Consider the following 12,912-nt stretch of genomic DNA (forward strand, 5'->3'; position numbering starts at 1 on the left):
TTAAGTACTAAACACAAGTTAAGGTGCATTTGGATGGACACTTACTTACACACACCTCAGATATGAAACCCCAAAAGCACTCCTGTTATATTGCAGGACACGTACAATATCTGACATTTGTTGAAAGGTTGGGTGGGGTTAATTGCATGTACTTTTTTCCAGACTGTGAAATGTACATTGTCACAATTACTTTCTAAACAAGAATTATTTGTATAATGCATAGTTTACATACTACATAAAGGGTGACATTCATTACTCGTAATACTGTTACTAAACCTATAGGTGGAATATTTTGAGATCCATTGAGGCCCATTGAAATGCCATTTCAATCACTAAGATTAAAAGGTTAGGAAAACCTGATCCGATACCTACAAACTCTAAAATATATATTATATTGAACAGACACTTGTTTAAAAACTACATATTTTTTATTTGTTAATGGGACCATTAAATAAGGTTGTGCTATTACAAGTGCACTAAAACTGAGGAAGGTGTTGCCGTATTTTGAGAGCTTTTAAAAATAAAATAAAAGAATAATGTAGTAAAAGTAAAGTGTCTGGCACATACAAGAATTGGCATGTGAGTCAGACACCGATACTCTGGAACATTGGTTAAAAGATTACAAATGATTATTCTGAAATCAAATCTTACCAGAATAGGCGTGGCGTGGGTAATTTCGCCCATGCCTCTTTGTCAGAGACCGCTGTACTGCTGAAGAAACACTGTGAAAGACGTGGTTCACTCTGCGCAGAATTCGGAAAGGATTTTCTTGTCCTTCTCTGGCATATCCACGTTGCGACATTGTGCTATTGCCACATGAAACTTTTAAAAAAATGTTTCATACAAGGAGAACCCACAATATCTTTTTCTTGTAGCCTTTAATGTTCACTCCAGTGCTACTTAAAAAGGTAGCATTTTTAAAAAGTTGTCCAGGACTTTAGCATTTGGAGATGAAGGGTAACTCTTTGTATTTCACTTCTCATTAATAAACAAAACAATAAAACACTTGGCGGATTTAACTGTAGATAATTCACTCTGGTTTTGATCGCAGTGACAATTTCTTGATGAACCTAAATTACACTGTATACTGCTAAATATATTTCACAAAATGTAACTAATAGATTGATGCACGGAACACATTCACTGCCTCTCCTCTTCAGTAGCTGTTACGTAAAGCCAGAAATCTACATGAGAAATAATACTGTACAGAAATTTTTGAGTAGCTAACTTCTGTTCTTGGATCCAGGTGTGTTTTCAGTCAGAACCCATCATTTTTAGAAGAGGTCATAACCAGTTTTATAGTCCATCTCCTTGCCACATAGCTCTCCCACAATATTAGAGAGTTTTCCTTCATTTCCAAATCGCCTCTACCATTATTTACATATTTGCAACCTCCTTCTTAATGCCCAGGGGTATTCTGCAATTACCAAGCAACGTCTTAGGCTTCCACTGTAGAAGGGCACATGGAGTTTCTCTTCATAGATAGATGTCAGCAGCCAGCCAGGCAGAAATCTATTGCTTAAATTGCTAAACTTTCAGCTCCCACATCTGCCCCATCAGGTTTATCTCTTCCCCTCTCCTTGAAGCTTGCACTGTTCCGCTGCTTTCAACAGGGCAGAATAAAATAGCAAGGCTAAGTAGGATGCTATAAACAAATTATGCACCTTTCCTGTAACAGGTCCTCTTTTTAACTACTGCTGGAGCCCCAAGAAACTGAAGATATGCTGCAGCTGAGCTCTTCAAAGTCAGAATGGCTTTTTCCTCAAAGCATTCAAAAGGGAAAAAGCTAAGAGGACACTTCCCAAGGAAATTCAAATAACACACAAATTACAGTGGGAAGGAAGGGAGGGAGACCACTGCTGTCTTAAACCATACCAGGAAGTTCTGCATTGTCTCTTCATCTTATTTAATACAGAAGAGAGAGGGGGGCGGGAAACTGATTATGTTGCTTTACTTGGCAAGAACCCCTTTCTATGAGAGACACTTGGCTAATTTAACTGTGGGTGTGTTCAGATAACTCGTATTTTCCCACAACAGCACACTGATGCTTGCAACTACTGTGCAGTGTGATTTTCAGAGAAGTATGTGCAGGTCCAACAACACACTGGACTCAGGAGCGAATACTAACAATTTGAGAAACACAATCTTCATGCTTTGTAATATGTATGAAACTTTTTCATCAAAGTTAGTAACAGGAAAACCACAATGCACGAAGCAACTCAGCTGTTTCTTTGTGGTTTACAGAGTCCAAGGTATTTTTTGGATCGTATGGTCCACACACAATCAAAGTCAACTAAATGAAGCTCTTTGGAATGTAATAACACTCTTCGTCAGAGAATATTAAGCAAGTGTTCCTCAACACAAGACTTATCGCAGAAAATAGTTAAAAGCAGTTTTTTTAAAAAGTCACTTTGTTCCTACTGTTGTTCTTAAATATCCATTGTGGTCCAGCTTGAAAACACTTCCAATATTCCAATACGAATCTTTAAAATGGTTTCTGTACTCACTAACTGAACTTGGTTGCTCGACTCTTCTACCTCTCCTCCCCCCCCCCACACTTTAAAAATGAAGATTATGGTATAACAAAATGAAAAGTTAAATATGACATATAAACAGAATTTACTCACAATAGCAAATCACTGTGATTGGCCTGTTATTGTCTAAATTAAAGCAAAATATTAAGCCAACCAACAAACCTTGCACATCTGGTTAGTAGTATCTTAATGAATTACAAAACAGCAAGTTGACACAAATAATTCAAGTAAGGACCAAGGTTTAGTTCCGGTTTTTAACATGTGATGCGTTGTGGCTGAGATATAACTTATTTTTCAGTTTCCTGATCCCTATCTACAACATGTTTTTCTGGCTAGAAGAGCACAGATGGCTCTATGAACTGCATGTAGGATCACTCAGTGTTGCAAACACCAAGAGGCAAGTAGTTCAGGAACTACTTATCACAACATATTTGCGATACAGTCAAACACATATATGGAACCCTTGCAAACTGATGTGTTGCTGGTTGCAAAACCTTGCAGGTAAGTGTACTTTCCACGTCAGTAGCAACTTCCTATGAGGTGCCAGGTTCAGATTCAGTTCTTGGCATCTCCAGGTAAAGCTGGGGAAGAGCTCTGCCTGACAATCTGTTGCTGATTAGACCACAGTGTGGATGGGCCAATAGTGTTGTATAAGGCAGATTTCTACATTCATTCACACTAGGGCTATGTACACAATGCCATTTACTCTGGCTTCAGTTCACTTTGACTGCTGGTGTTTGGAGTGGAGTACACAAAACGCTAGCCACAATCCATACATATCGTGTAACTGCTTGAGAAATACTCCAGTTAGATGTGCTTCCCCATCAAACCAGCTTCCATCCTATTAGAGGATGGAAGCTGCAGTTAAGCTGAGGTGTGTACATTTTAGGCAGCTGGTTTGAGCATGTGCAGATGATGGCACATGCAGTGGTGACAGATTCAGTGAACTGGAGCTTGGCATGGGAAAACAAATCAGGTAATGGGCATCAGGTGAAGACATCCCCAACCAGTCTCTGCTGTGTGCAGCACTGTAAGAAAGCAACCCAAAATACAATGGGCAGGGGCGGTGTGTGTGTGTGTGTGTGTGTGTGTGTGTGTGTGTGTAACCTAGGCCTGCTGGTGATTCCTGAACACAAGCAGGAGAAGTGAGAACTTTTCTTTTTTAATCTCTATGGTACAAACGTGGTTAGCTTAAAAACACAGATAATCAAAATGGAAGATTACAGAATACTTTAATTTCCGCAAGAAGATGACCTACTGGCATGCGTTGGAAAAAAGCATAACATTAAACTATAGTGATGATGCAAATTGGCCGTACATTTCATTTCATGTACTCAAGAGTTCTGAGGTGCAAAGAAATTTGTCGCAACAATGATTGTGCCTGCTCAGAAATCTGAAGGAAACAGATGGTGTGACAACATCAAGGGGGGAAAAATAAATATTTTTCTGGCTGCTGATTCCCACTGTTCAAAAATATATCCACTCAGGATTTCTTTTTCAGTCTCTGCCCAACCACCACCAAGCCAATTAGCAGCTTGAAAGACAGCAGTATCCTACCGTGTTAATTGGAAATGCTAAGCAAACTGCACCTGATCTTATCTGTCCCCTGTGCAAAGGGGAGAGTTGGTTTAAGACTTAAACCAACAGGGATATTGAAGGACCAAGCTACAGTGGGGGAAAGCCTTTTTTTTTACCTTTTCAATAAAAGTCTCAATTCCATTTAAAATGCACTTTTCATGTTCTTTTGAGAAGATAATTGGTTTTTAAAAATGAAATAAAAATAAGCTTGAACAAGAGTGGTTCATTTCATGAGCCTAAAGCTCTCTGCAGCCTGTTCTCCTAATTCTCTGAATTGGCCTCTATATAAAATGCCACTTGGAAGGCTAGTTCTTCAGACAATTGATTTTCACATGGAACGATCTGTGCATATTGATTTTCTTTTATATACTCAATAGCAGACATCTCCTTCAATTTAAAATTACCATGCTGCATATGAGCAGGCCTTCTTTTCTGGTGAAGAGGCAAATGATATATATTTGGATTTGAGAAATCCCAGTTTTTTCTAGCAAAATTTCAAGGAAAAATAGCATGCCTGGTTCAGCTCTAGCTGACTTAATTTAATCAAATATGCTTTTTGTTCTTAGTAAAAATTAGTTTAGTCATCTATGATTAGTCCTAAACTGAAGATTTGCATGAAAAGTAAATCACACATGCCACTTCAGTAGACAAGCATAAGAAGGATCAGTTTAGAAGTGCTAGCTGGCAATTTTTCACTTTCAGGCCTCCAAAGCCATTTCTTCAATGTAAACCATAGAAAACTAACCTATGGTATGTTAAAGAGTGTGAAATTTAAATAAGTGTCTTTTCTGTAAGAGATTTTATAGAACTGTTAGTTCAATACTACAAAGCAACAGAATTGAAAACTCTTTTTAAGTGTTATATCCACCATTTTGAAGACTAATATACACCTTCCAGAACATTTGCTATTGTGAAAACTCATTTTCCCCCCTAAAGCATATTCCCTCTCACTTTTGATTAAGGAGGCATTAGAACAAAATACTTTGTTCGCTTAAAACAGCAAGCCAGAAATACAAAGTATATTTCAGAATAGGTAGCATTTTCTTCCTTAAATATCACAGGATTTAAAAAAGAACAAAATCTGCCACACTGCAAAACATCATGAATGTAACAATTATTACTCACTTTTTGTTCTAGGTGAGAAAACTACCTTCACAGTAAATTTGTTTTACACCATCATTTTAATACCCTATTTGGCAGACAGCTGAATGTAGGATTTTCCCATTGTAAAGTGAAAGTCTTTTTACTTGCTTTCAGAAAAGGTAGCAAGGTGCTTTTTTTGCCTGAAAAGCTAGTTGATAGGTGTTTTGTTGATTCAGTTGATGCTACTTACGTCTTTGGTATTTGTTTTATGGTATATACATTACTTTCTTACATTCCTTAAGCTGCTTTGATATTTAGAAAAATGGCATAAAGTCTTTAAAATAAATATGACTTTCCCACACAATTGTTCTGCAAAGTTAGCAAAACATCTCAACTGCACAAAGGCAGGTCAAGTTTATTTCTTTTTAACATAAAAAACAAACCAGCATTGAATTTCTATGGCCTTTTGTACATCATTAAACGCAACAGAAAGCACTACCACATCACACAGTTGAGAATCAAGATTGAATGTGTCAGTCTACATCCCCAAAGAAGTCTCAAAATAGGGGCACACAGTGATAAAGCTATTTTAAAAAAAATATTAAAAAACCCAGTCGGAAAATTTCAAATATGAAACAGTTATGAAACCTGCATTTGTTTTAACTTGATTAGTTAAGCAGAGAATCCTATAACAAAGGAGGAGGATACAGAAGCCATTTCCTCAGAGGAAAGCAAAGCAAACAGAAGCAAAAAAGCTTTGGTTGAGAAAGGTGTCTAAAAATAAATGGCAGTTCTGATTAGGTGAGAACCAGACATTATGTCTACAGAGTTTTAAGGAGCTGGTTTTCATTCAAGTTGTACAAGGAGAAGCCAAAGTGACTTTCATTCAGCTAGCTTACGGTCAAGGACTGCTGGGACTGCCTCTGTTTGGCAAAACCACATTTTAAAATAATATGCCTCTGCATCGACAGCAGAGCTTTATAAGCAATATCCCGTGAATCCTCTTCTCTAGTTCAAAGAAGAATCAAAAGAAAAAAGAATGTGCATAGATGAATCATAAAAACGTAAGGTGAGCCCTGCAGGATCAGACCAAAGGAACATCCTAGCCCTAGTATTCTTGTTTTCACAGTGGCCAACCAAATGCCCACTGGATCTGACTGCAACAGCCCTCTTCCCAGCTGCAGTTCCTAGCAGTTGGTATTATGTGGTATATACTACCTCCAGTGTTAGAAACTCAAATATATAAGCTAGGTGCCAAATGGCTCCTTAAACCAAGGTTGCAACTGCCAAAATGGAATGTCTAGTTACCATATTTGGGCAAGAAAACTCTAAAGCCTTATTTTTTCAAAGGATGGACTGACTGTGATTGGTTATCAGTTAAAACACCTGGCTAGTTCATATGACAACCCTGAAGTGGATTAAGAGCTCTGGGAACTTACAGGAGAAAAGTCACTTGATCCAGGGACATTCCTGCACCCGCTCAGGCTGCACAGAAAAAGCATTTTTGGTTCCAGAAATTCATTCATTTCATTGTGCAGATGAAATGTAACGGATAGAATTCTACAGGGTGGGGCATTAGTTTGGGAAAACAGACTAGAACCAATGATCCCCAGATGGTGGAGATGTCAGGCGTCATCCTCGCACCCAGGCATCTCCACTTGGGCAGAAGTGGTCAAAAGCCAGGTGCAAAATGCACCCAATGCCTGGCTACAGTGGAACAAGAAGACAGCCATAACAGCTAGTAGCCAAAGATACAGTGGTACCTCGGGTTAAGAAGATCCAGCGCCGAGGGCCTTCTGGCTGTTCCCTCATTGCGAGAAGTGAGGTAACAGGGAACCAGACAGAGGGCCTTCTCGGTAGTGGCGCCTGCCCTGTGGAACACCCTCCCTTCAGATGTGAAGGAAATAAGCAGCTATCCTATCTTTAAAAGACATCTGAAAGCAGCCCTGTTTAAGGAAGTTTTTAATATTTAATGCTGTACTGTTTTTAACATTTGATTGGGAGCCGCCCAGAGTGGCTGGGGAAACTCAGCCAGATGGGCGGGGTATAAATAATAAAATTATTATTATTATTATTATTATTATTATTATTAAGAACTTAATTCGTTCCCGAGGTCCGTTCTTAACCTGAAACTGTTCTTAACCTGAAGCACCACTTTAGCTAATGGGGCCTCCTGCCGCCGCCGCGCAATTTCTGTTCTAATCCTGAAGCAAAGTTCTTAACCTGAGGTACTATTTCTGGGCTAGCTGAGTCTGTAAGCTGAAGCGTCTGTAACCTGAAGCATCTGTAACCCGAGGTACCACTGTAGCCTTATCGTTCATCAATTGATAAGCAAAGTGAAGAAATATTTTGTTTTGTCTCTTCACGATTATTCTCAGGCGATCTGGTCAATTCAAACGCTCAATCACAAATAATGATAAATTATGTAAGAGGAAACATCAGTAAAGTTGTTGGGATCTTTCATCTCTTAATAACATTGCTTGCAGCTGAACCACATCAGAACTAGTCCTATAATTAGACAGAGGAAGCTACCTCAGGCAGTAGTTATGGTAGTACCCCCTCACATACCACCATTGCATTCCCCCTGAGACCCCCACCCCAAGTTAGCCTGTTGGTCCTCAGATATGACAGAATACAGTGGAACCTCAGAAGCCGAACGCCTTTGAACTCGAACGTTTCAGCTCCTGAATGATTGAAACTGTACTTGTTCCGGTTTTCGAACGATTTTCAGAAGTTGAATGTCCAGCGTGGCTTCCGATTGGCTGCAGAACGCCCCTGCAGCCAATCAGAAACCATGCCTTGGTTTTCAAATTGTTCCAGGAGTAAAATGGACTCCCGTTGGAACAGATTAAATTAAAAAACCAAGGTACGACTGTGTTCTGTTCAGTCACACATATCCACGTCAATATTCAACAACCACTCCAGTCAGATTCTGCACAGATCCCCCCCCCCAATTATGTTGTGTATCTTGGGTTTTTTATGTTGTAAACTGCCGTGTGATCTCCAGGATGAAGGGAGGCATATCAATCTAATAAATAATAATGCAGAAAATGAGACGTGTCTCCAATCCCACCCCAGGTCAAAGTCAAGCCGCTAAAATCCAATGTGGTTGCTTTCTTAAGTCTGAAGTCATTTGGGCACTGCCTGACGTGTAAGGGAATGTCCAGAGAACATTTTCACTGCTATTAGATATACTGCAACAGATCTGCAACTACCAATAGGATGCCTGGTCCTCACAGGTGAGACATTTTTGAAATAGAATCGGGGATCAAATATGTTGCTTGCCTGCAGTCGTGAGGCAAGGAGAAGAAGTAACATGTTACAGGCAAAGACTCAAACTAGAACAGAAAAAGGAAACCTGCAACATTTGGTCACATTCTGGTCCTGCTTGCATGAAACACTTAGTCACAGTTTAGTATTAAAAAGAGAAGCCATAGAGAGCCTTCAGCTCCCTCTCCCCATTTGTTCTCCAGCAAGCCCATAAGGAGAAGTTGGGAAACTTTTGTTTCTGCTTTTCATTAACAGAAGCTTGCCATGATTTCTAACCATGGGCAAACTTTTGGGTAATTTTAACTATGGTTTGCTGAAACAAGGCACCTTCAAACCATGGGTTACAAGTGAGCTTATTCACAAAGCCCCTTTCAAAGTAGCTACAGCTTATGGTTCAGACGTAATGGCAAACTAACAGAAAACCTTATTGTTCCAATCTCATCATGGCCTTACCAGAGGAAGAAAGGGCAGAGAGCAAAAGGCTTATTGCAGTTCGTTCTTGTAAATGCTAAACCTTTTATTGGCATCACATACAAACATCCAAAACAAATCAAAACAAACCATAGTTTAGTATGACATGCAAATGCAGAATCCTTTACAGTCCCAGTGAGACTGTAATTGAACATTTCTAATCAAACATTTTCCAATGTCTTACATGGTTTCGAATCTGAATTCAGCATGTTTAGGCAACACAAATTTACGGTTTGAATTCACTCCTTTCCCTATTTTACAAACAAAGCAAGCAAGGGAGAGCATATGACCCCACTCTCTTAAAAGTTGTAATAACAGCTTTGAAATCACCCAAGTTGGTGGTGTAGCAATTCATTATGTCACATTTAGCAAAAATTGCATTTTTTAGAAATGGGAAATATAGTAGTGGAAAATTCCCAAATAAAAGGAAGGGAAAAGCAAGGTCTTAGCTCCCCAAGGTTACAGAAAACAATACCAGATGGCAACAACTTCAAATGCATTTGTCAATGCCAAACATGGCTCTTCCCTGACTACAAAGTTCAAGCCAAGCCATGCTTTTTAAAAGCACAGAAGGAAACACGCCAAAATACATTAGGATGCACCATAGTCAACTATGCTATACAAAATGAGGTATAGATATTCAATCAGGTGTACAAAACTCAAAACTAAGTAGTCAAATATGCCCCCAGCAGGCAGAAGGTGGTGGATCCGACTGGTACATCTCCAAGTGACTTGAAGCAACTGTTTACAAACTCCCAGCAATTTAACAATAGATATTAATCTGGACCCTGCTAAGTACTGCAGAGCCATTATCTGCAACAAGTAGCAGAACATCCATGAAGGACCAAAATGGATGACAAGTTCTGTGACACTTTTTTGGCAAATTGCTTTGATGATGAGCCTGAATACAACACCGTATTTATCAGCATAAATAGGTTGGCATGAGTCCTTTGGAAATATACCAAAGCAGACAAGGAGAAAAAACAACAACAGCAGCATGATAATGCAGAAGGAATTATAAATATTGATGAAATGTTTCAAAGAATGTGCTGGAAAAGCAAGGGTCGCAATTATACATTCCCCCCAGATAGATTATGGTAAACCACAGTCTACCTTTTATGTGAGTTCACCTACATTAGTAATTAAACTAAGGGAGAAGATGGGAAATTCCATCCTCCTGGCTCAGTTCCTGATCAGTATAAAGGGTGTTCAAAGGATTATTTCTTCTCTCTTTTCCTTGCTCTCTATTCAACTCAGCTTCATCTGCTGAAGGCCACAAGATCCTGGCTCACAGCCCTGGATGGATTAACTATGAACTTTATTCCAAAATGCTAGGGAACTTTGAAATTCTCAACAAGATGGGCTGGAGGAAGGAAGGCCAAATCTTCAGTTAGGATGGGATTGAAACAGAAAATTGTGATTGCTTTGTCAGCTCAACTGTAATGCAATTCTTACACCATTTTTAAACCATAGGAACTTATATTTCCCAATTCCATTGTGTTATGTTGCTATCCTTTCCAGATTTCGCAGCAACATGCAGATAACAATAAGCCTTAAACTGAAACACTGGACACTAATAAACCACTTGATTTGTTTCAGTTACAGTGTTTAATCTATGAATTTCTCTCCATCTCTTTGGGTTGCAAATTACCAAATCTGAACCCTGAGTGGAAGAGCCATTTAACATTGGTGCACTGACCAGGAATTGGCTGAATTAGATCCCAAATTAATAATAGATCATCGTGTACAAAAATACACCTTTGAGCACTTCAGTTCCCATTGCTTCCAATCACCCTTTAGGCACAAAAAACCTATTTCAATCCTCACAGCAATTTTTAAAACAGAGAATGTACACAAATAGATATTCTCATGAGAGATTGCCAGTGTCAGAATGAATAAGAATTGCACAGTTACATTAAAATTAAAATATGCAGAAGAGCAGCCAATGAAAACAGATGCAAGCAACTCTAGTTGTTCAAGGTGTTAAAATGAGATCAAGAGTAAATCTGAAACTGTTTGATACCTTAAAAGCCAATCCAAGGGATTGGTTAGCCTTCCAGCCTTAGAGGTTTTAATATGGTCGATGACTTGGGTCTTCCAAGAGAAAATATGCTTTAACAAGTTATATTTATAGTCAGTGTAGTGCTACAAAAGGTGAGATTTCACAGGAACCAGAACCTGAACATTGCTCCAGGGCAGCGAAACTTGCCAAACATTACTAGTCTAAAAACAGTCTTAGATCTTAAATTATCACAGACAGCTTAGTACATTAGAAGTCAATGAAGAAATCACTACAAATCTCCTACCAGCTACAGCTGATATGTCAATTACAGACGACCTTGGACAGGAATATTCTGGCCACAGTGATCCATGCACTGGTAACCTCAAGATTTGATTACTGGAATGTGATCTGTGGGCGGCTATCCTTCAGCCTGGCCCAGAGGCTCAAGGTGGTGCAAAACAGACCACTTGAACTGCCTGCTTACTCAGGCCCATCACCCATTTCACTTGGCACTCCCCACTCTTAACATCTCCACCCAATCATCCTTCCTTGCCGCTACCCAACCATCTGAGTTCATCACTGCAGTAGGAATTGTTGCACACTAGATAGAGCCATAAAGAAAGCTGATTGCCAAAAAATCGATGCTTTTGAATTACGGTGCTGGAGGAGACTCTTGAGAGTCCCATGGACTGCAAGAAGATCAAACCTATCCATTCTGAAGGAAATCAGCCCTGAGTGCTCAATGGAAGGACAGATCCTGAAGCTGAGGCTCCAATACTTTGGCCACCTCATGAGAAGAGAATACTCCCTGGAAAAGACCCTGATGTTGGGAAAGATTGAGGGCACAAGGAGAAGGGGACGACAGAGGATGAGATGGTTGGACAGTGTTCTCGAAGCTACGAACATGAGTTTGACCGAACTGCAGGAGGCAGTGGAAGACAGAAGTGCTGGCATGTTCTGGTCCATGGGGTCACGAAGAGTCGGACACGACCTAACGACTAAACAACAACAGATAGAGCCAGTTGCCCACCTAGCTTGCCTTCCTCTGCTCCCCCTGGAAAAGGCAGGCTGGCTGGTGGGTAGGCTGAACCTTGAACAGGAGAACTTCTGTTAAAGCTGGGGGTCTACAGCAACCTTTGGTTGCAGATCCCACTTGTTAAATTGTGAAATGTGGATGGGTTTTTAAATATAACTTCCACAAGGCATTTTACTGGAAGCAGAGATGAGCTTATGTAAATCCCACTCCCTGATGGAATCATCGTTTCCCTCCCCCTTTGGGGTAATTTACATCTGTTAACTAATTGGGATGCCTGTCCCAGAAGCATAGGGACCACGGTGCAGCAGCAGCAGCAGCAGCAGCAGCAGCAATCTTCACACTGTTAAAACCACTGTACTATCAACTAGATTCTATGCTGAACTTCACTGCAGTAGCTTTAAGTCCAGAAGGGGCCAGCTACTATTCAGTTTGGGAGCTGACGATGGGAATCTGTGTGATATTGTTGATTGAAAAGTTGGAGATTTTTACAATAGGAGGAAAAGCATCCTTCCCCATTATAGTTTGGTGCTACTGGGCATATCAATACAGTGGTACCTCTGCTTAAGAACTTAATACTTTCCGGAGGTCCATTCTTAACCTGAAACTGTTTTTAACCTGAGGTACCCATTTTAGCTAATGGGGCCTCCTGCTGCCGCCGCGTCGCCAGCGCATGATTTCTGTTCTCATCCTGAGGTAAAGTTCTTAACCCGTGGTACTACTTCCAGGCTAGCGGAGTCTGCAACCTGAAGTGTTTGTAACCCGAAGTGTTTGTAACCTGAGGTACCACTGTATGGCTCTATTCTGCATGTGCTCTCCTCCCTTCAAATCCTTCAAGTTACTGACATGTGTTAAGGTGACTAGCGGTTGGGCAGAGGTAAAACTACTGGAAAAAATGAAAACTCGCTATGTCTATATTAATTTGGAGCGGTGTGGTCATT

At 40.0% G+C, this 12,912-nt stretch overlaps 1 protein-coding gene across 10 annotated transcripts in view; it reads right to left on the bottom strand.

Moving 5' to 3' along the window:
* The window catches only part of MCF2L (MCF.2 cell line derived transforming sequence like), a 117,200-nt gene that overhangs the window by 76,666 nt on the left and 27,622 nt on the right, over positions 1 to 12,912 (bottom strand). Inside the window, exon 1 of one of the 10 annotated variants that reach the window (XM_053384381.1) lies at positions 652 to 1,756. The exons of the other annotated variants lie outside the window; for them this stretch is intronic. Coding sequence (XP_053240356.1) covers positions 652 to 802 — 151 coding nt within the window. The 5' untranslated portion in view covers positions 803 to 1,756. Of the gene's footprint in view, positions 1 to 651; positions 1,757 to 12,912 lie in introns of those variants that run through there. 10 annotated transcript variants of the gene reach the window in all.

This window comes from Podarcis raffonei, chromosome 4 (genome assembly GCF_027172205.1).
Source record: "Podarcis raffonei isolate rPodRaf1 chromosome 4, rPodRaf1.pri, whole genome shotgun sequence".
NCBI classification, from domain to species: Eukaryota; Metazoa; Chordata; class Lepidosauria; order Squamata; family Lacertidae; genus Podarcis; species Podarcis raffonei.